Raw genomic sequence first — 23000 nt, 5'->3', positions numbered from 1 at the left:
TTGCCCAAAGACACAACGTCATTTGGCACAGCCGGGAATCGAAGCGGCAACCTTCTGATTACCAGCCCGATTCCCTAACCGTTCAGCCACTGACTCCCGCCCTCACACAGATCAAATCATTGAAATGAACAGGGAATGTATGTCCATGGTGCCAGCTCTATAATCTAGACAGGCCATACAAAGCTAAATTGTGACTTATCTTACTGTATCTCATCTCATTCAGACATTGGGTCAGGGGGTTAGGGGCTGGTCTGGGATTGGTTGTCTGTCTGCTCCTACCCGCCTACTCTTCTCTCTGCTGCGCCCTGATTGGTTCATTCGGTCTTCCAGGCGTTGTTGAGCAGTTTGACCACTTCTTCGTAGAGAACGAAGACTATGGCCACATCCAAACACACCCGGCCCAGTCTGGGAACTGTGCCCTTGTAGAACCTAGAGAGAGACAGAGAGACAGAGAGAGAGATGGTTATGGGACCAGAAAGGAGAATCCTGTGGCTGTTCCAGATGGTTCATCTGATGGTTCTGGAGGTACTCACGCCTGTGGTCCCTCGTTCTTCAGAATCTTAAAAGCACAGTCCACCGTGCTTGTGTAGCGATGAGCCTCTAATCCCTACAACGCACACATACACACATATTTAACACACATAGTATTGGAAAGTATTACTTGTACTAACATTTCACACAAGTTGTGTGTGTGCGTCACACACCTGCATCCTGGTCTTGACCACATCCAGAGGGGTGTTCCCAAACACACTGGCAGCCCCTGCAGTCGCTCCAAACATCGCCGTGACGATCGGGTGCATCTCACAATGGGGGTCATCACCTAGGAGACCAAACCATAGGGTCAGAGTGATACAATCTTTTCTTACGATAGGATGTTGTTCTGTTTGGCTTAGGTCTCCTTCAGCCAATCAAAAGGCTTGTTTTAAGCGAGTTGGCCTCTCACCTTTGTACCAGTTGCGCAGAGAGTTCATCACGTAGAATCGGATGGCCTGATTGGATCCCTGTTTCAGCACAGTGGCAGTCAAACCCTGATAGGTTCCCCGCACACCTGCACACACACGACAAATTCAGCGGCACGATACACACCCTTACAGCACTGCACAGACAACTTCAACATCATCCTCGCAATTCTTTAGATAAGCTTTTGTTTCCTTCTGCCGGCCACAAGTTGACAATGGAAGCAGTGTTGGAGACTGTCAGGGCAGTCTGTCTGTCTGTCTGTTGGTCTGTGTCTGTTAGTCTCTGTCTGTCTGTGTGTCTGTCAGTCTGTGTCTGTAAGTCTGTGTCTGTAAGTCTGTGTCTGTCTGTCGGTTGGTCTTACCCTGGTCTCTGATGATCTCTCTGACACCATGGAAAAACCCTCGGTAGCGCGGCTGGAGGGAACACTGGTCATGGATCATCTTCACCTGAAAAAGGAGGGGTTGAAGAGCCATGGTGTAAATCCATTTCCAAGAAATCCTCACCTCAGTTTAAACTGTGCCGGTAGTGACTCAGGCCCCCACCCACCTTGAGGGTTTCCATTGGACAAACTACGATGATGGCCTCGGCTATCCCAGCCCCCAAACCACACCAGAGGCTCCGCGTGTTGTCTAGGCGACCGGTGGCATCCCGCATGGGGTTGGCAAGCACTTCAAACGTCCCAAACCTGGGAGAGAGAGAGCGAGAGAGCGAGCGAGAGAGAAAGGGTGAGCAGGACGATAACGCGAGTCTAAAAGATGAGAGCATCGAAGTGTGTGTGTTTGCCGTACCTTACTGCAGACTTGGGGATTGAGCCGTAGAGCAGGGAGCTGAGGCCTCGATACAGACCTCTAAGACCATGGTCCTGCACTGTCAGTTTCACACAGTCTCCTGTTCACAACACACACACACACACTGAGTGACTTCCTATTGCACCTTGAACAGAATGAGAGACTGGAGGTAAAACACACACACATAAAATACTTTGTACCTATGCCTCTGTATCGTGGTGGATTAGCCCTCTCGTCCAGCTGTAACTGGGTCTTGACATATTCTGTAGGAAAGGTGATGCAAATCTCTATACCCCCTGCAATACCACCTGCATAGAGTGTGAGAGGGAGGGAGGGAGAGAGAGAGAGAGAGAGAGAGAGAGAGAGTATGGGGTTAGACAGGCTTGTGTTTAAGAGCAGTGCTTTTCAACCCTGGTCCTGGGTCCAGGGCCCACTGTCTTGCATGTTTTAGATGTTTCCCTGCTCCAGCACACCTGATTTAAACCAACCATTCATTTGAATATGGTTTTGGAGTAGGGAAACATCCGCTGAGCCAGGGTTGAAAACTACTGGTTTAGAGACTTGACCTTTGTCACTTCATCAGTTTGCAACCCCTTGAGGGGGGTCCCCTAAAATGACAAATAAAAACAGATGATCGAATTATCATGTAACAAAAATGCTGCAAGTTCTATGTTGTTACCAGTCTAAAGTTCTTCTCTATTAAGGTGGGAGGACATTATGACAACTATACCAATGAAAAATTACAAAAGTGTGGACTGGTTATTGAATTGCAAAACGAATTTTACATTTATGAATCTATTTAAACACAACAAACTTACAATTCCCAAATACAGAAAGCTAGAAAACTGAAAACAGAAAAACGACAAGGCCTACTCCATGTTGATTTAAATGTTTATTTGGAATAGCCTGTAAACTAATAGTAGCTGCGGGCCTTGGGATAGGCGCAGAGATGTACTGTATTTATGAATGCGTTCTTGATTTCCTAACCCAATTCCACTAGCTAGGAAAGCAACTACATAATTAGATTATGCGGTTCACCGCTGTGCAAAGTGAATCGAATGACCGGCTGGAAATGTGTCAGCAAACTCACCTGCAAGAATGGCTTTTCCAGGATGGGTGATTTTTCTCCCTCCGATTGAAGCAGCTGCCAGTGTCCTTCTGGCCGAGTACGACTGGTAGATCGGAGACGAACGAGATGCATCAACGACAGTTGGAGTACCAACATGCTGGGATGGATTGCAGGTAAGAGACTGGGAGTGCGACGCAGGAACGGTGGAGCATTTTTGTCTTAGACCACTGCTCTCACACGGTCCGTCCGTTACCGAAAACGGTTTTAGTAGCGACGACATGAGTCACACTAGGTCTCTGATGCTGACAAATATATCAAATGTTGCTAGCTATAGCTAGCTCAACCAAATCATCCACAGACAGACAAATAAAGTCCAGACAGTTAACCTCAACAATACGGACGAAACACTCCCGTTGTTAAAGTGGATCTCGCCAGGGCTGAGCTTCTTGAATATTATAACCATCAGAAGGCTACAGACGACGCCATTGGCTTACACGGGTAATTATTCCATTATTCTGACCTATAAATATTCACGAGCTCTGGCGTCCAATGACGTGACTGCTTTGGTGATCTGGAGCCACTGTCATGTACATATTTGATTGGTTAAAGTCAAGCTAATAGTATGGTCGGTAAGCTATATAAAAAATTAGGTAGTGCTTTATGATATAATATATATTATTGATGAAAGTGGTCGATCTACTGTTTGGTTTTACACTCCACAATCAACAACTCAAGCAGGTTGGCTACATTCGAGTTTCTCTCCTAACCAATGTGAAATATGAATAAATTACTGCTTCATGTACTTATAAATGGTTTGTTTGTTCCTTGTATTTTGTGTATTGTGCCAGAGAATGCCTTTACTTACAACACTGCCCTCACTCTGAACACCCCACCCCCCCCCCCTCTTGCCCCCACCCCCCTCTACAAAGGAACTGGGTCACTGTCTATGGTCCGCGAGGGAGAGAGGGAGGAGCGTGAATGTGTGAATGCGCACATTTCTATGTGAAATATGTGTGTGTGTGCTCGTGTCACTGTCAAAGTAGTGGAATGGCATGGCTAGGGCCTGAATGTTAAACATAGAGCATGCAGCAAGACACACACGTCACTATTAATACACTCACAAACGAGACACAGTAGAAGACACATGGACCTCAGCGTGGGCAAACTACTGAGCTAACAATAACTCTGTCCAAGAGAAAACAGAGCCCCTGCAGTTATGGGATATCCATTTAAAGTTGTTTTACAACAACCCCTTGTTTCTGTGGATGCAGATAGCAGATCAACTATTTCCCCTGAATACTGTGATCGATTCCCATAAACAATCTTTGATCATGTGAACCCAAGCCCTGCCTTGGCTTGGAATGGAGTCTCTTTATTGTATTTCTTTGTTCCAATGGTACATGTTGGTATTGAGTGTGTGTGTGTGGTTATATGATGGGTTGGATGCTAGCAGAGAAGTGTAACACAGCCGTCAGGTGTGTGTATCGGCACAGCACTTCCTCCAGCTCCTCCTCCGCCTCCTGGTTGTCGTCCGACACGGAGTAGATCCTCACCTGGATCACATCATCATCATCATTATCATCACCACCATCATCCTCATCACCACCATCATCATCATCATCATCATCATCATCATCATCATCACCACCACCACCACCACCATCATCATCATCATCATCATCATCATCATCATCATCCTCATCATCACCATCATCATCATCATCATCATCACCACCACCACCACCACCACCATCATCATCATCATCATCACCACCACCATCATCATCATCATCATCATCATCATCATCCTCATCACCACCATCATCATCATCACCACCACCACCATCATCATCCTCCTCCTCATCCTCCTACTAGTGTGTGTTTCTGTGTGTGCACATGCATGTGTACTTTCAGGGTGTTCAGGGACGTCCTCTTCTCCAGCCTGGCCTGCAGGAGCTGCTCCACCGTGTGGATCTCCAAGAAGGCCCACACCGTCAGGTGTTGCAGACACACACACACCTCCACAAGCTCCAGCAGCTCCTCATCCAGTGACTCGTGGCAGTTATTCAGGTCCAAGGTCACATGCTGCAAAAGGCCAAGGCAGGTGAGAGGACGGGGGCAGGGTTAAAGCCACGGGCTTGGTCTCAATGAGGGAGCCGTGTCGTCTTTGATTTGAATATGCACAAATGTAGGGGTTCTCAACCCTGGTCCTCAGGGACCCCTGTCCTGCAAATTTGAGATGTTTCCCTGCTTCAACCCGCCTAATTCAAATGATCGAGTCGTTATCTAGCTCAGTAGAAGTCTGATAACAAACATTAGTTTGAATCGGGTGAACCCTGAGGACCAGGGTTGAGAACCACTGAATTAGACCAATGTTTTTCTCTGTTCTCTGTCTTTTCCCCCTTCTTCAACCATGTATACTCCCTTCCTTTTCCTTGCCTCTCCCACTGCCCTCTGCCCCCTCCCTCTGCCCTTTGCCCCCTCCCTCTGCCATTTGCCATTTCCCTCCTTCCCTCCCCCCCCCCCCACACACACACACACACACACACACACACACAGCACACTCACACACAGCACATTCTTCTCACCCCTCACCCTGTCACCTGTCCCGAGCCATCTCCCTCTGGTGCCCTGCTCTCTTTCCCACATCACTAACAACCCTCTCTCCCTCCCCCCACCCTCCATCCCCCATCCTCCGTCCCAAACCACCAAACCGCCCCCTCCCCCGGTCACCTGGAGCCTGTCCCAGTACTGGGGCAGCATTTCTGAGAGGACGGGCTTGGCGCTCCAGTCCGACTCGGTGAAGTAGCAGGAGGTCATGCTGTAGTCGGTGAGGGGGACCTGGGGCAGGAGCACCCTACCCAGCCTGTCAGTGTTGACCACCTGCTCCACGTGTAGCTGGACCTCCAGCCTCGGGCATCTCTCCACCAAGCCCTCCCACGAGCTGTCGCACACCACCTGGGCACAGGGAGGACGGGTAAACAGATGGATGATGAAGAAATACAGATAGAAAGAGAGAGAGATGGAAGTTTTCACATTGTTTACAATGTCTTTTTCTTTCCTTCTCAGAATAAGCTTCAAGACCTCCAGCCCTTCCCTCCTTCAGCCTCCCCACCTGTGAGTGAGCCTCGTTGACATGGCACCTCAGCTTCAGACTCCGCAACATACCCCTCTCCCTCCCCCATCCGTAGCCCCGGCCCCGCCGCCCCCGGCCCCAGCCGTTCTGCCCCAGTGCCTGGAGCAGCTCGTCGGAGAGGCAGGAGTAACTGAGGCCCAGGCTGCTTAGGCCTCTCAGGCTGTGCAGGGCCAGGGGAAGCCTGGGGTGGAGGTGCACAGGCAGGGGCCCTGAGAAGAAGTCATCCAGGTCCAGAGAGGCGATTCCGGGGCGTCCGCGCAGGTACTGGTGCTGCTGGGACTGTGACAGGGCAGAGAGCAACTCCATTCCCTGGGGCAGAGAGCGGGACGAAAGAGGAAGTTGTGGAGCGAGGACCAGTAAAGATAAATCATCAATGACCTGGCATTCCTAATTAGCTTCCATTGAATAAAACCATCTGTATTTCAAGGTACTATCTTTGTGTTTACATACCACCAAATACACATTACATGGTATGTACGTTCGGAGCGTTAATGTTAATCATAACCAGTAGAACTAGTGATATAGCAGTAAATGTACACTTTTTTAACATGTACCTGTCGAAGCGAGGCACGGGCCCCCTTGAGGCTGACAGAGCCCAGCTGGGAGGCCCCTCTCCGGAAGAAGTGAGCCAGGCAGCGGACCAGGGACCCCCGGACAGCCCGAGGCCAGCCTGTCCGGTCCAGCTCCAGCCCGGTCACGGACAGGGACCGTAGCCGGGTGCCCGCCCTGGAGCGAGAGAACCATACACGAAAAGAGGAGTGAATCGACTAACTTTTTATTCACAGACATTGTCTTCTCACTCTACCCTGGACACACACAAACACTTCTTATCTGACCTGGTTAGCTCGTCCAGCAGCCCTCGAAGTGTGTACTGCAGTCGGCGGGCGACCATTGAGCTGTGGGGAGATGACACACACACCTCCAGCGTCTCCAGGTAGCCCCCGAGGTGGCGCGCGTAGGTGAGGGTGGTCAAGGGCTCCGACCGACGGAACCTGTTCAGGCGCCCGGATAGATGGAAGCGTCGGAAGCGCCAGAGGGAGGGGGAACGCATCACGGCGTGCCAGTGACGACACACCAGGTTGGCGCGCATGCGGTCCTGGTCGCGGAGCCACCAGAATAGCCGCCACAAACACACGGACGGCAGGAAGCCCCAGCCGTGGACCGCTATCTCCTCGTCTTCCTCATCGTCATCCTCATCGGTGTCGCCATTGTTGTCAGGTTCTTCCTCCTCCTCCTTCTCGTCCTCTTCCTCATGCTCTTCGTCCTCCTCGTCCTCGTCTTCCTCCTCTCTCTCATCCTCCTCCTCACCCCCACGCTCCTCGAACATCCCGACTCCCTCATCCTCCTCCTCCTCATTGTCCTCAACGTTCTCTTCATCCTCGTCCTCATTCTCGTTATCCTCCTCTCTCTCCTCCTCTTCACCCCCACGCTCCTCGACCATCCCTACCCCTTCATCCTCTTCCTCCGCACCCCCACGCTCCTCGACCATCCCCACCCCCTCATCCTCTTCCTCTTCATCGTCCTCATCGTTCTCCTCATCCTCGTCCTCCTCATTCTCATCGTCATCGTCATCCTCTCTCTCCTCCCCCTCCTCCTCCTCCTCCCCCCCAGGCTCGTCTTCCACACCCAACCCTTCGTCCTCCTCCTCCTCGTCTACCTCAGGATTGGCATCACCCTCAGGAACAAGCTCCTCATCCATCTTGCCCCTCTGACCTGATCTGAGACTTGCTCAAATTCTGTCAAATGTGTTTTGTCAGGAACATAAAATGGATAGAAAATGGGTTTTGCTTGAACACCAACACAAAAGAGGTAGGATTCTTTGGTTCACTTCCAGTGAACAGTGTCTTCCCCAGTGCTCTCCCTGGTCCTGGGCAGCAGGTGCTGGGGTATTCTGACTGTGCTGGGGGGCTGGGTTGGGGCTAGACCATGAGGGAACTAGTTACAGTGGAAGTTAGGGTTAGAACAGACAGACAAACAGAGATTGGTCTACAGGAAGAGAGGCTAAGTCAAGCTGACTGTGACGGCAGTGCCATGGTGTGGGTGTGGCATTAGGGTGGGCAAGGAACCCACCAGGTCAAAGGGAAGTCACCAGGACACTGCTAGGAATTTGGTCTCCATGCCATTCAATGTTACTGAACCATGGTTACATCATAGTCCAGCTGTGACATCACAAACACATATGAGGTTTGATGATACATCATTTATTGACTTCACAGTGGTAATACAACACAGGATTTGCATAGTTCATGTATAATACAAGATCGAAAACATGTCTAGACATTCTGGAGTCCAACATAACATAAATTATTATTAAAGCATATACTGTCGGGTAGAATTTCCTGAGTTAGTAGTACACAGACAGTGAAAACAGATAGACACTGTAGATAGCTTGTCTTCTGGCAGATTCCGCCCTATTTATTCTCTGTGCTCTTCTCTCCATCAAACAGCAGACACTTAGCCTAGACAGAGACAGAGGCAGAGAAAGGCCCAGAGACAAAGAAGGTCAAAAACAGTGACAGGGCTAGAGGCAGAGAGAGGCAGAGATACAGGCATAAAGAATATTTCATTATTATTCAGTGTCAATAAAAAAAAACAAAAAACAATTCCATTACTCAGGGTCCAAAGCGTGCGTGTGTGTGTTTGTGTGCGTACCTCGTGCCAGAGAAGTGTGTCAGGTGGTAAGCCTAGATGGCAGTGGGAGCAGGTGTGTGTCTGGTCAGACAGCTCCTGGTCTCTCAGTTCCCAGCGTGGCCCCTCGCTGCCCCACAGAGGGAGAGGGGGCGCGCGAGAGGAGCAGGCCACACCAAAGTGAGGCCGGGGGTCAGTCTGGTACTTCACCATCTGGCCACCAGAGGGCGTTGGAGATCCAGGCTCTGACTCCTGCTGCCAAACAACACGGTGAAGAATGATTGGTTAGGAACAGCAGCGTGACAGGAAATGTGACAGGAAACATGACAGGAGTTTCAGTATGTCGTTATTTTGGTGAAATAACAACGAAATGGATGAGGTTTGTGTTTGGGGGCACCTGTGGTTCAGTTTTCTCCTCAGTGGGGCGAGACCTCAGGCAGTACCAACAGGGCTGAGCAGAGGGATCTACAGCTAACACACACACACACACGCTACAGCAACAGATTGATGGCTGTATTTACAGACGGATCAGTTCATCTGTCCAAGGTACTGACCCTGTATGGTTGAGGGCTGTACTGTGCTCTGACTCTCTGTGGTGTCACCCTCAGGTGGTGAGGACAGGGACTGCGAGAGGCTCTCAGTGTCATTCTCTGCTGGGGACGTTTCAAGTGGCAAGGTCTCCAGAGGTAGGATCTCTGCGTCGTCGAAACACACTCCCTGTTGTTCCAGACTGTCACACTCACCCCCCGGAGCAGTCTCAGTCTCAATCTCCTCTGACTGAGAGCGAGCGAGAGAGAGAGAGAGAGAGAGAGAGAGAGAGAGAGAGAGAGCGAGAGAGAGAGAGAGAGAGAGAGAGAGAGAGAGAGAGAGAGAGAGAGAGAGAGAGAGAGAGAGAGAGCGAGAGAGAGATATTCAGAGACAAGTTAAAGTGTGGATTGTGTCAACCCCAGTGCCAGGTGTTCAGGAGGAGAATGTAGGGTCTGACCTGATTGGGCTCAGCGGCCTCAGTCTGTGCTCTGGGGTCCGACTGGTCTGTTTGCTCCTCTAGTTCTTCTGTTTCCTCTGTGTGAATGTTAGCCTGGACTACGGTCTGGCTACTACACAGGATGACAGAACGGCAGGGCAATAACACACACACACACACACACACACACAATGCATCCTCCCCCTTTCCTCTCACACCCAGTAAGGAACTAATCCAAGAAACAGCCACCTCCCCACAAGGTTATCTATCTACAGCTGATTAGAAGGAACCACTAAATAACCAATCACACTCAAGACGCAAGGCTCCGGACCAACATTATCGTCCAGGCTTCTCTTACCTCTCGTCTTCTTCCTCCCTCTCTCCCTCCATCCTGTCGCCTGCGACTCCCTCCCAGGGTGCCTGTGTTATTGCCTTTTCTCTCTCTCTGTTTCTCTCTCTCTCTCTCTCTCTCTCTCTCTCTCTCTCTCTCTCTCGGTCTCTCTCTCTCTATCTTATGGGCGCTTCTCTTTTGTTTACCCTCAGTCTCTCTCCCTTCTTTTTGCCCCTCTCACTGTCCTCCCTCTCTCCCTGAGTACGAAACGGAAACTCCGGCCATTTTAATATTTGATGTGTCTGAATGGCTCACAAGCAGCTTTGCTGTAAAGAGCAAGCGTATGAGGGCTCCGATGTCACCCGTGACCTGGCACACCCTGTCACCAGCAGCACAGGCCTCCCAGGGGAGCAGTGTACAGGGGACAACAAACTGTCCTCTCCCTCTGGTCAGTGGTTGAATTCTCCGGCTGCAGTAGTAGGCCTATATGGAGTCAAAGAGATGACCTTTTGAACAATCAGTGGTTGAACGGCTGCTGTGAGGGAAAAGGTCGGCCACCCGTGGACAACGGCACGCAGGACGCAGGTGAAATTTCAGAGTGAGAGTGCACCTCGGGAAAAGGTGATCTCTTCTAACACGTACCAAATATGAAGGATCATGTCTGGAAAAACCTCTACATTCCCATTTTGGGGTTCCCATTTTGGGGTTTCACAAGTGGTGTCGTGGTGTCTTGGTAGGCGGTTAGACCACCCTTGCGTAAATGAGGGATCAAAAGCTAAGTTAGGTAAAAAAAAACAGTGACTAAAGAGTGCGCTCATGGTAGGACAACGTGAAGTTCAAAATTAAATTGCACATAATGAATCACTGGGAAATGACATTATTTGAACAAAAGTTGCAGGTTAGCTGTAATTAGATTGATGCTTCTTGCTGGTTTTGCGGCACGTAATTTTCTCAAGAGGTAGGCTATAGGCAATAATATCCCACGGAGATGCACCGTATAACTCTGCATATGCAAAACGACACCTCTGGCTGGGACTGAGCTGTCTGTGTTGCTAAACAAACTATACGACATGTTTATAGGGGACAAAACTTACCGTTTTACTGAAAAACTCGTAGCGTAGGCTTCCTTAAAACGAGCCCGTTGAGTTTATTTTTACTGCAGTGTTATTGCAAAAATCAGCCACGCGATGGCGGCAGAGTATTTACAATAGGTCCTCCCAGTTGATTTATGTTTTTAATGAAACGAGCTACACACTGTGCAGTTCAACAATGATCCATCTTCGTCTGCTCACCAATCTAGCAGAACAGATGTCCTTTCTTTTGTCTTTGCTTATTAGAAGCAAAGAAGTCATTTGTTACCATCATGTTAAAAGATCATTGGAGATTGCCCCAATGGGTCTTTTTAGCCTTCATGTCAGGTAGGTAGTGTACAGTTATTTTGGCAGTGGTCTGTTGCATGACAACAATCCCTTTTTCCTTATGGAGGAAGAAGTGTTCACACACTAACATCATCTCCATTGATTCCATTCGTCCCAAACGATTTCAGATGATAAAACACCACAACCACCACTGTCCACTTTCTTCCAGCTTTTGTCCTCTTCTGCATCTCTCTCTGTTGTGTCCCACTGTTTATGTCATGCTCCTTTGATGAGTCATCCTTACTACTTAGAATGTCGAGGTACGAGAGGTATCAGCAAATTAACTCCACTCACAGGTCAGAGCACCTCTCTGTGGGTGTATTTGTGGGTGAAAACGATATTTGCTGGGGTAATTTTGTGCGCTAAGATGATGGTAGGTGTGTGTGTGTGTATGGCCAAGAGCATTATCAGTGTTTACCCATACTGTCTGACTCACTACAATGATCTGTCTGTCTTTATACCTCGATATCTCTGCCTCTGTCGCCAGCAGAAGGCTATTTATTGGAGTGTGTGTGTGGATGTGTGTGTGTGTGTTGGGGATCTACAGAGAGGAACAACGTCGAGGAACAATGCATGGCGAAGTATATGGTGGTACAGTATGTAATGCGTTGGTGTGTGTGTGTGTGTGTGAGGGCCTTGCAGGTAAGGGGGGGGGGGGCATTTAAGTGTGTGCGTCGTCTTTGTGTTTTGGGAGGGAGCGGGGACATAAGTGGAGATGACTCACCAGTCTTTTGTGACAGTGGTGCAGCAAGACTGCCTTTCACCCATTCCTACTCCCTCAGGGCTCGCATACGAAACCAGAGATGGAGAGAGAGGGAGGAAAGAAGGAGAGGCAGTGGAGGAAGCTCAGAGGAGAGGAGACGGGGAGAGGGCGAGAGAGCATTGGTGCGGAGCAAGGGACGAGAGGGGGAGAGAGGGTGGAGAGAAAGAGGAGAGAGATGAACCGATAGCGCCGAGGGAGCGGAGAGAGAGAACCCCCCCCCCCCCCCCCCCCCCCCCCCCGAAACAAGACTACCTGTCTCCAACTGTTGGTGCTGTTAGTCGGTAAAAGGAAAGGGGAGAGAGAGATTGAGAGAGGGAGGGAGGGAGAGAAAAACAGGCTGACTTGTGTGAAAGAAGGCTCCCGATGCCCACTTTTCTTTCATGGACCGTAATACGTGAAATGTGATGTGACCTTTTTTCTCACTTCCACTGCCGAGATCTGTCCACATAACCACGTGTATATGTAAACATATAAATACATGCCGTGTATGTGAGGAAAGCGTCATGTCAAAGGCAATGACACAGGTTAAGCGACAGCTTTTGAATGGACTGGGTACAGACTGTGTCGAAATGTGCACCACCAATGTACAGAGTGCTTTGAATGAACAGGATCCAAACCCAGAGCTGGCGTGGATGTCTTTGTCCCCCAGGCACTTTACTCCCCTGCTCTCAGCTGGGTGTTTCATGAATAAGAAGATGTGGCAAACTCTGTCCATCACATCCCACCCCGTACCCCCCCTTCCCCTATTAGCTGATTGGTTGGTCTGTGCTGCCTGACAGAATCAATCAAGGCGTACTCTAACATGAGTCAATCATTATGTTCAATGCCAGAAGCCAAATTGCTATACAGCTGAAAGAGGTTGTCTGTGTAGTGGTGTGTGTGTGTGTACTGGTGTGTGTGTGTATGTGCGTGAGGTCCTCTTCAGTAAAGTGTATGGATGACTCATCCGCCAATCATGTGACTCATCAATCACTGCAGTTCCTGTCTCTCCCTTTCTTCCCCTCTTCCTAGTTCTCTCTCCATGTCTTTCTCTTTCTCCCCACAACATGTCCCCTGTCCATTGTACAGTTATTCTTTCATTCTTTTCTAGCATTCTTGTTTTCTGCTCTCACCATGACTGTCCCAGAAGCTGCTTTCTCCTTCTCGTACTCCTGAAGTCGTACCGTGACCCATGACGACGATAAAAGAGACAACTGCCTTTTTTTGTTAAAACGTTTTCTAAGAGAAAAGGTGAATCTGGTTCATTCTAGAAGAACCCTTCATGTTTCCTGGTTGAACCCTTTTTTTGTGTTTTTTTTTATAACCAGGTTGCTGGGTTCTCAAGTGTTATTGTGGGGTGTTTACAGACCTGGCTATAAGGGGAACGGAAATTTCTGGAAAGGTGAACAAACAAAACATGGCCAGACAGTACACCACAGCACCATTACCTGTTCACTCGTGACTTGAGAATCTTCTGAGTTCCACCTTCTTCATGCTGCCATGTTTACTGCTGTGAGTTCAACTTTCTCCAAAAAGGCATAAAAAACTGAACTTTAATAAAATAGTTGCTTTTATTTTTTCCTCTTGAATAGCAAAACTAGTAATCATCATGCTGTTATTTACACATTGCACGGGCATATTTATTTCACACTGTACAGCTTACAATCCCAAAGTTGACATCGACAACAACACTCTCCATTTTACAAGACAGACGGCTTCACGGTGGACATCAGAGTCCTCGTCCTTTAAGTTTTCTTCTTTTTTTTTTAGGATCACAGTTTATTCAGAGAAACAACCGTCTGAATTTCTCTGGACTGAGTTTTTCTTTTTTTTTCTCCAAAGATTTTTTTGTTCTTTTTTTTAGATGCAAGTAGAAAAGACGTGCAGATTTAACTTTTTTCTTTTTTGAGCTCAATCTTTTCCCCCTCCTGTCCTTAGACAGCATCTCTTCTGTGGCTGTCCTTTTTTTTGTGTGTGGAAATAAATAAAACATTTACACTGAAGTGTTTGTTGGCCTCCTGATGCACATGTTTGATTAGTAGTGCTCGCTTACAGAAGCTGTTTATGGCAAAGACAGTGAGACTTCAAGTAATTAGGGGGACAAAAAGGAAAGAGAATTCAAATGGAAGAGAAGCGAAGAGTCGATGGGTGAAAAGCCGAACGTTTCGAGATGGTTGTTGCATGAGTGAAACAGCAGTTTCTGTTACGGAAGGCTGAGAAAAATGCAGGAGACCTGAATGGTCAACGGTACCAGCAAGGTGGTACAAAGCTCTAAGCATGAGTCATTTGCCAAACAGACAAGTGTCCACATCATAGCTTTCCACCCCACCCAATGAATGATTAATAGCCCTTTGCCCAACCTGTTGGAAGTTCTATCTTTTTTTTCTTTTGTGCTTGTAGAGGCTGAGGCCAAAGGGTCCGTATGTGCAAGGGAATTCCATGACATAACAAATAAGGAAAGGGCCAAATATGTGCATGTATGTATATGAGTGTGTATGTTTGTTGTAAGGCAATAGAAGTTTTGATCCTAACTTCCAGTGCGTTCGACTGAGAAGTAAAAGACTGCATTGAATGTATTTGGCACCTTTTCAAATTACAAATATGTGCTGGTATACATATGACCTTGGTGATTGGCAGTTTGGGCTGCATTCGAGCCATTGCCACTGTTTACCTTGTGTTGGTGATGTCACTCATGATGCATTTTACAGTCAGAATCCCAGTACACAGTCTGATATTCCATGACCAAATGAACGAGACAAATATTGTATTCTGTAAACATGAGTTTCTTGTAATTGGCACATTGTTTTTCTTTCATTGACTGTGTGTTGGTGTAAATGGTAAATGTTTTTTTTCTTAAAATTTTCTCCTTTTTCTTTTTAGAAAACCCCAACACTCTGAGACATGCAGGAGCATCAGAGGAGGACCTGAATGAAGACAGGCACACAGACCAGCGCTGCATGTTCTGGTTTAGAATGTAAACTGAGAGGTTGAATATGGCTACCTAGAGGAACCCCCTCTCCCTTCTGCTTGACTGAAACAAATATATGTGGTCAATAAAAAAAAAAAGCGATCTATTCACCATTTTCTCTTTCCTTCCCATTCCCTCCGTAAATCTCTTCAAACACCTCTTCCCGTTCTCTGTTTCCCTCAACTTTTGTGAATCCTTCCAACTGCCCCCCACCCCAGCACTCCCCATTGGTCACGCTTCCCTGCATGTTTTCTAGTACATTCTACGCTTCATGTAGATCCTCTCAATAAAGTTCTCCAGCTCTTCGTCGCTGTCCAGCTGGGGCTCCAGGCCATCCTCCTCGTAGTCATCTCCCGGCGCTGGGGGGTAGTAGAAGGGGGGCTGCCTGCCCCTCCCGGAGGGGGAACGAGGTTTGGGGGGAGGCAGGGGCTGGTAGGTCCGTGGGTGGGGGAGGATGTAGTTAGAGATGTACGGGGTGGCAGGCAGGCGTGGAGGTGGCTGTTGCCTCCAGCCCTGCCCCCTCGCCTTAACCCCGGCACGGTGCCTGCGCCTGGGGGGCTGGAAGCCGTAGTCCTGGGGGACAAACAGCTGCTGGTCCCTGGGAAGGGAAGTCTTATCGTAGTAGCCGGTGGCTTTGGGGTAGGGAAAGTAGACTGGGTAGTAGGCTCGGTATGGCTTCTGGTAGTAGGGGTAGGAGGGGAAGGCCAGGAACTGTTTCTGTGGCTTGTACCAGTAGTCGACCTGCTTCTGGGGTTTGTACCAGTACTCCTGCTTATAGGACTTGGCCTTGTTTTTGTCCTTCTGCCACTTCCTGTTGGCTTTGTACGGGGCTTTCTTGGGGTTGCTGGAGGCTGTGTAGTGGTAGATTGGGGGTCCAGCCAGGGGAGGGGGCACCAGGGGGCGGAAGCGTGGCGCGACGGGCTTGCCGGGCGGCGGCAGCTCCTTCCTCTTCTTCTTTTTCTCCTCCACGTCACTGATGATCTCGACCACGTCGTCGGCGGGCAGGTGCAGCTTGCTGCTGATCTCGATCAGCCTGTCGATCATCTGCTGATCCAGGTCGCCGTCGTCGTCGTCGGTGGCCACCTCCTCGGAGCGCTTGTCCTCGGCCGCGTTGCCGTTGGCGTCCACGCTCGACTTGCGGCGCGGTTCCAGGTAGGGCGCCCCCTGCTGCTTCCTGCCCATGTACTGCAGCAGCATGTCCGAGGCGATGTCGGCCAACCGCTGCTCCTCCTCGCGGGCTTGCTCCGCCTCCTCCTGCTGCCTCAGCACCTCCTGTTTGTCGGCGCGGGCACGCGCCTCCTCCTCCGCGCGGGTGAGGCTCTCCGCCTCCTCCTCCACCTCCTCCTCGCCCTCGTTGTCAAAGTCGTCCATGAAGTTGCTGCCCTGGATCGGCCGGTTGCTCGCCTGCTCTTCCTGCCAGTGGAGTTTTTTGCCGGCTCGTGCCAGCTGGGTATTGTATGCCTTGTAGCCCTTCAGAGGAGGTAAGATCTCATTGTCTTGAAGGCCCAGGTCAATGTTCTGGAAGTAACCTCTCGTTTTGCGCCGGAGCGAGGACTCTGCTCCGTCAGAGACGGTCCCCGATCTTTCCGCTCCTTCTCTTTCCTCCTCCTCCTCTTCCTCTCGTTCTCCACCGTCCTCGCTTCCGCCTCCGTCGCGGCCCACCTCACCTTCCGTTGGGCCGCCTCTCTCCTCCTGAGACTTTTTCCTCTCCTCCTCCTCCTCCTCCCACTCCCTTAACTCCTCCCCCTGGGCTGCTGCCTCTAAGGCTGCCCTTAGCCTCTCCATCCTCCTCTCCAACACACCACTCTCCTCCCCCAGCCCCCATCTCTCCTCCTCCACATTGCCTACTCTCCTTCCCTCTTGACTTCCCCTGGCTTCCAGGTGGGCTGGTTCCTGCCTTTGCCCCTCTGCACTGTCTCCCTCCTCTGGCCTGCCCAGTGTCTCTGCAGCCCCAGGGTGGTCCAGGGCCTCCAGAAGAACGGAGGCCAGCATCTGGGCAGGGTCCATGTCTGTTGGGGTGCCCTGGTCCTGCTCCAGGGGAACTGTGCTAAAGGGTCTGGGGAGGGTGAGCCCGGGGGGCGTGTGGAGGGGACTAAGGTCGTCCTCTTTGGGGTGTGTCCGGGTGAGACCCTCCATCCCCCCCTCCACCCTCTCCACTCCCACAGCAGCAGCTCCAGCCAGCTGTGGTGAGACAGTGAGTAGGACCAGTAGGGCGAGTCGGGCTGTGGAGGGGATGTGGCGACAGGTCATGACCATGCAGAACAGGCAGGAGGGACGGCCAGCACCTGAGGTGGAGAGAGAGAGAGAGACAGAGAGAGAGAAACAGAGAGAGAGAGACACAGAGAGAGAGAGAGAGAGAGAGAGAGAGAGAGAGAGAGAGAGAGAGAGAGAGAGAGAGAGAGAGAGAGAGAGAGAGAGAGAGACATAGAGAGAGAGAGAGAGAGAGAGAGAGAGAGAGAGAGAGAGAGAGAGAGAGAGACAGACAGACAGACAGACAGACAGACAGACAGACAGACAGACAGAGAGAGAGAAAGATTTAATCTGTGCTCAAGTTTAAAAATAAGTTACAATATCATCTGTAGCTTGCAGAAAAAGCTATAGCCATATCTCTTAAAATTATAAATTACACATTTCGTGTCACTTACTTAATGGTCACTTACAAAATACAATTGAGCCAAAGCATGTGTGAAATTACATTTGTATGAGCTCCTAGAAGTGTCGCCTAACCCCGTGTGTATTAAAATAAAATATTGCCGAAGATAGACGGATGGAGCTCAGCTCTTGAAAATAACGTTCATAGCCTACTGGTTGTTAAATATCCAGTTAATCGACCTCCGCTTTTTTGACTAGCTGACTCTCATTTTGACAATTGAGCGGAATTTCTCGTGGAGCTTTCTCTCTACAATCCTGCTACGGGGTGCTGCTACTGCTGATGACTATGACGGTAATTATCTGAAGACTAATTGGCCAACTGTATGAGAAGAGAATGGGCATTCATTATATCAGACTGACAGTGCCATTTATTGGCGGCAACGCGCGCTAATCGGTTCATAACGCACCCTGTCTCCGTGCGCAATTCAATGCCATGGAGAACAAAACCGGATAAGATTGAGGTTTCGGTTGCATTTTTGATTGCATGTTGACCAAAGAACATACCAAGATGTGTCTGCCTTATCAAATTAACTATAAATTGTGAACTAAATCTTAATGAACTGATTGATGGGCTATACTGACCCAAACCGAAACCCGGTCACACCATGCACAAACGCAAATTTAACCCGCATTGAAAAGACATGTCTTTTAACCTGCAGATAGCAAGTGTTTTTTTTGTTAGGCTGCTTGGTTTAAACGAATTCCTTTATTTCCGTTTCCAATTGCCCATTCCGTTACCGGAAGATCAATCTGCATGTCCGTGAAACAAGTCATGTGGAAACCGGGAAGCCACGCTGATTCAACCCAACAGACCCGTGATAGATTTACTGTTGCAGCACACTTGCTTCCATTCTAGCAAAGCGCAATGTGAGCAATGCGCAATGATCAAATTGTATCCTACCAGACTGTTTCGTGAGCGTGATGCATACTGTTCATTGAGGGCCAATGAAGCAATAGAGGTATGCAGACTTACGCGACGGTGATTTATTTCCTATTTGGTCTACTACGTGAATCAGAAATAATTTCATGTAGCCTAATTGTGAATAGTTACATAGGCTATTACACTAGACCAGGTTTACTGGTTTAGGTCTACAAAAACTGCTTCAAATAATAAATACCTACTAAGTCATTAAATCATATAGCTTTCTTCCTATATCTAAACAACAGTGGCACAAGGTTAACTTTTGTAAAAAAAAAAATATATATATTGAAAAAATAAAATAATAATAATATATCGATTGTATTTTGCAACCAAAGCATCACCCGCAACACTGAAATGCAGCTTATTACCTCCGTTATTTAAAACAAGCATATGTGTAGCATAGGCTAGTGTCTGCTGTAGGCAATGTCAATTCAAGTAGGTCTTTACACTCAACCAAACTAGTCCCTACATTCAAATCCAATATTTACAAATGCTCTGTTGAAGGGGTTGATAAAAAAAAACGTTTGAATTGGATCTATACACAATTGAATGTTACAAGTTGAAAACTTTTTAAATTCCACACAAAATAGCATACCAAAGCCGACCACTATTAAGCATTCTTTTGGAAACCAAACCCGCTAATAAGCCGTAAATATGCCGATGGTTTTGCTCACACCCGCAAATACGACGGCACGCTTTCTGCACCTTAGTTTCTTAAACATGACACACAATAGAATGACAGACTAATAAACACCTGTCCAAACTCGACCAAGCACCCACAACTACGCTGTTAAAGACGGAGCAACTACAAGAGTACTCACCTGGAGTCCCGCACGGGAAAAGTGCAGAAAATTCACGCTTCGGGTAGTCTCTTAGCTTATCTCTGTAATTAGGCTACACTCCAAGAGCGCTTTTCAAACTAGTCTTATTGTGGTTCTCTACCATACACAACAATGAAAGAGATAAAAAAATGATTCGGACTGTTTTATTTCAGTGCAAAAAATGTTGTGATGTGTTTGTATCGCAGTTAATCACTTGTTTTGGCACTGAGCGATTCAAATTGTGTTTTCAGCACCACGGCCAGCGCAACTTTCGTTTTTATACCCCCTCTCTACCATGTGATCCGCAGCAAGCATCGGCGTGCTGACGTCACATCCATTGATAAGAATGTTCGTGTGGAAATGGAACTCTGAGTCTACGCTGCCCGCTCTGATGAATGAACGGAAATGGCATGAATGAAATAGTACATTTCTTCAATGGGGAGAGGAAAATTGTAGCGGTTAAGATTGTGCGCAGCCATTTTCGGTCTAGGTCATTGATGGTGATGTCCCCCTGCACCCCTCCCCCACCCCCTACCCCCCACCCCACACACGCCCCCTCCCATAATACCCCCCCCACCAACCCCATGCAGTCTCCCAGAGATTCAGCCCTACCCGATGAGACAGACCAGTCACGTTGATCCGCCTTTCAATTTCGCGTCCATCCTCTTGTTTGCATCCTGCACGGCGATCCACAATCCTTCCCAGACCTCCCGCCCACATGGCCACTGTCAGGTGTTTTCGAGGGGGCCCTGGTCCCGTGCGGAGGGGCCACGGGCATGGCCGTGACACACCCGGTTCGACTCGACTGCTCTGATTCTACCTGATTAGGGCTCTTTGTTTAATGTCGTCTTTGGCACGTGTCCATCTGTCAGCTCCGAATGGCGATGCTGATCACATTAATCTATTAGATCACAATATGCAACACACACGCACGCACGCACGCACTTTCCTGGGATGAATGGATCTATGACGAAAGCTGTCTTCTTTATTTGTCCTACCCGTGGCCTTCTAGGATTTGAAACCAGCTATTCTTTGTCCCGGGCCCTATTGCATCAGCTACACACTCCCATGTTGAGCACTGACCAGCAAACCAAGTCTCCCACCATGGGTTCGAATCCCACTGGAAGCTTTGTTCCATTGAACTTCTTCAATGCTTCATCCAGATGAACAGCATGGCTAGTCTTGGTCACCCAGTCAGACATTGTGTGGCGATGAACCAGCACTGAGTCAGACATGAGAGGAGTGAATCAGACGGGCCTCGTAAGCCGTCAACATATGGTTGCAACCAGCCAGCGCTGGAGATGAAAATAGGACAGGTCGAATGGCATCACGGCACGATCCACCGCTCCACAGGATCACACACCGTGACTGGCATGAAGCTTGTCTCCATCTAAAGAGGCCTGGAACTGATGCCAGTCTAAGATTGCCCTGTTTTACATGGGATTACTTACAGATGGGGGCGGGAGGGGGGGGGGGGGGGGAACTAGTGGTGTCGACGTCACTGTGAAGTGTCATTCTGAGGCCTCGGCAGATAACGTTCAGCTAATCAGGAGCAGATCTAAATGAGCATTCACAAGCCTGGCGGAGCGACGTGCCTGCTGCGCTGATAATGTCATGTGATTTTTCGATTCTGTGCGGCGCGTGTGTGTGTGTGTGTGGGTGGGTGTGTGCAGGGTGCACAAGCGCGGGTGTGCGTTTGCCTCTGCGGCACGCGTGTGTGTGGGAAGAGAGGTGCATGCAGGCTTTTAAATAATGCCTCGGGCAAGAGAAACCTATTCTCTCTGATGAGGGAAAGTTGTGCTGTTGATAGTATCAGTGATGTTCTGTGGCTTTGTGTTCCCACTGAAATGAGCGGCTGTGTCAGCTCGTTGATGTCAATGGGGCTCCTGTGTGTGCAGAGTGTGTCTCACATCAAATGAGTAGTAATTCTTTGTGAAAGCCAGAGGCTCTTTTTGACCCGTAGATTATTAGATGTGCGTGTTCGACTGCATGCCGTTGATGTATTTGTTCGTAAATACATACAAAAAAATACAATCCAAAATCCAACAAAATACAAAAAAAAAAAAAAAAAAAAAAAAAAAAAAAAGAATAAATTGTGCTTGTGAGTGTGTGTGAGTGTGTGTGAGTCTGTGCGTGTGTGTGGAGATAGCGGAGAAGGCACGTGTGTGTGTGTTCGTGTTTGTGTGTGTACGTGTTTGTGTGTGTATGGGGGGGGATATATGTGTATGCATGTGGATGATGGATGTGTGTGTGTGTGGAGGAGGGGGATGTTTGAGTAGGTGTGTGTGTGCATGTCTCGGTGTGTGTGTGTGTGTTGGCATGCTCTGTGCTGCTGGCAGGCAGGCTGGTTGGAAAGGTAAGCAGCAAGCCTGAGGGGCAGATTCTGATATAGCAGCTTGGCATTATCAACTGCCACTCAGCATGATCCCTCTCCTCCTACCCCTACCCAGCGTCCTCTGTGCCCTGGCGCCCACGCTCTGACTCACACTCCACGGCCCGCTCGGCCACTTACACAGATTAGCACCGGCACACCAGCCTTGTATTTAAAGATGCCACACAGAGAACTAACAAACCAGACTTGGTCTTTTGGAAACTTTGGTCCCAGGCGGGGAAAAAAATGCGGTTGGGTCGAAGCATCGACTTGTTTTTTTTGGTACGGTTCAGCCACCTCATTTTCCTTTGTGACGTTTTTTTCAGTGTGTGGATCAGTCATTCGTGTGTTATCGGTGAGACAAGCCCTGTGGACAAATGGATATTCAATCCTAGCCGCTTGAAACAATCTTTGGTCCGGTGAGTTGACTAATAGGATACTGTAAATGCGTGCATTTGGACAGTTGCTGTACAACAATTTTTGGACACACTTTTTGGGCGCTTGTGGGCACCAAAAACAGAGATAGAGGTTTACCTTGCGGCAAAGTTCTGTGACGCTACTTTGAGAGAACATGCACAAAGTACAACACACATACATGCACTTACACACATGTACTTTAGACAAATAGTTGAAGGCCGAGGCTAGGGTTCGCTCAAGGTTTTCTGTCCAGGGTACAGAGACAACCATCCGCTTATTCCCATGAAGAGGCCTACATGAGAAGGAGGAGAACAGAGAGAAAGAGGCAGAGAGGCATTTTTGCAAATCATTTTTTTCTGCTGACATTATTGGCCACAATTATGATGATGCATGCTGAGATCTCTCCATAAGTGTTCTAATGCACCAACCCGCTGTAAAGTGGCCTGTACCGGGAGTGAAATAATGGCCCTTATGAATAACAGTAGCATATCCACCCACGTAAAAAGAAAAAAATACATTTTTCTCCACCGAATGAGAGGAATGGTACCATAAAATCCCAACCATAGCCTGTGTGCAGTCTTGGTAGCTTTGGTACAGTACTAACCTGGTAACTCAGAGCAGGGAGGAGAGTTGTAGACATGTTTGCTGTAATTGTTTTAACTTGGGGAATGGGGGGTAGCTCCATACTGTTAAATGAAGAAATGACCATTTTGGCATGACTATTTTTGAACCCCCCCCCCTTTTTCCTCCTCCACAGCTGGCAAAAACACTGTTTGAAGCTAGAGCCTCGAAGACTGTCTCATCTGTTAACGT

General features: G+C 48.8%; 3 protein-coding genes and 2 long non-coding RNA genes across 5 annotated transcripts; 1 reads left to right on the top strand and 4 right to left on the bottom strand.

Moving 5' to 3' along the window:
• Window positions 1-70: 70 nt before the first annotated feature.
• slc25a1a (solute carrier family 25 member 1a) lies at window positions 71-3233 on the bottom strand. The gene is made up of 9 exons (XM_047020644.1): window positions 2839-3233; window positions 1949-2056; window positions 1749-1848; window positions 1507-1645; window positions 1322-1406; window positions 944-1048; window positions 705-820; window positions 534-607; window positions 71-429 (listed from the first exon to the last, which is right to left on the bottom strand). Exons 1-9 carry the CDS (start codon window positions 3095-3097, stop codon window positions 315-317), a joined length of 1101 nt encoding a protein of 366 aa, XP_046876600.1. The 5' UTR covers window positions 3098-3233; the 3' UTR covers window positions 71-314.
• Window positions 3234-4244: 1011 nt separating this feature from the next.
• Window positions 4245-7442, bottom strand: LOC124468284 (F-box only protein 39-like). The gene is made up of 7 exons (XM_047020944.1): window positions 7262-7442; window positions 6790-7129; window positions 6508-6679; window positions 5933-6262; window positions 5551-5775; window positions 4726-4902; window positions 4245-4370 (listed from the first exon to the last, which is right to left on the bottom strand). Exons 1-7 carry the CDS (start codon window positions 7440-7442, stop codon window positions 4245-4247), a joined length of 1551 nt encoding a protein of 516 aa, XP_046876900.1.
• A 696-nt stretch (window positions 7443-8138) lies between these two features.
• LOC124467647 lies at window positions 8139-9164 on the bottom strand. The gene is made up of 3 exons (XR_006956104.1): window positions 8979-9164; window positions 8606-8833; window positions 8139-8412 (listed from the first exon to the last, which is right to left on the bottom strand). It is a non-coding gene; the product is annotated as an uncharacterized LOC124467647 (long non-coding RNA).
• Window positions 8880-14995, top strand: LOC124467648. The gene is made up of 3 exons (XR_006956105.1): window positions 8880-8960; window positions 9190-9267; window positions 14917-14995. It is a non-coding gene; the product is annotated as an uncharacterized LOC124467648 (long non-coding RNA).
• Window positions 14996-15251: 256 nt separating this feature from the next.
• Window positions 15252-22661, bottom strand: si:dkey-175g6.2 (neurosecretory protein VGF). The gene is made up of 2 exons (XM_047019970.1): window positions 22376-22661; window positions 15252-17289 (listed from the first exon to the last, which is right to left on the bottom strand). Exons 1-2 carry the CDS (start codon window positions 22551-22553, stop codon window positions 15257-15259), a joined length of 2211 nt encoding a protein of 736 aa, XP_046875926.1. The 5' UTR covers window positions 22554-22661; the 3' UTR covers window positions 15252-15256.
• Between the last annotated feature and the right edge of the window lie 339 nt (window positions 22662-23000).

This window comes from Hypomesus transpacificus, chromosome 5 (genome assembly GCF_021917145.1).
Source record: "Hypomesus transpacificus isolate Combined female chromosome 5, fHypTra1, whole genome shotgun sequence".
Taxonomy (NCBI): Eukaryota; Metazoa; Chordata; class Actinopteri; order Osmeriformes; family Osmeridae; genus Hypomesus; species Hypomesus transpacificus.
The sequence above is the reverse complement of the archived record's forward strand: the minus strand, read 5'-3'. Positions and strand labels throughout refer to the sequence as shown.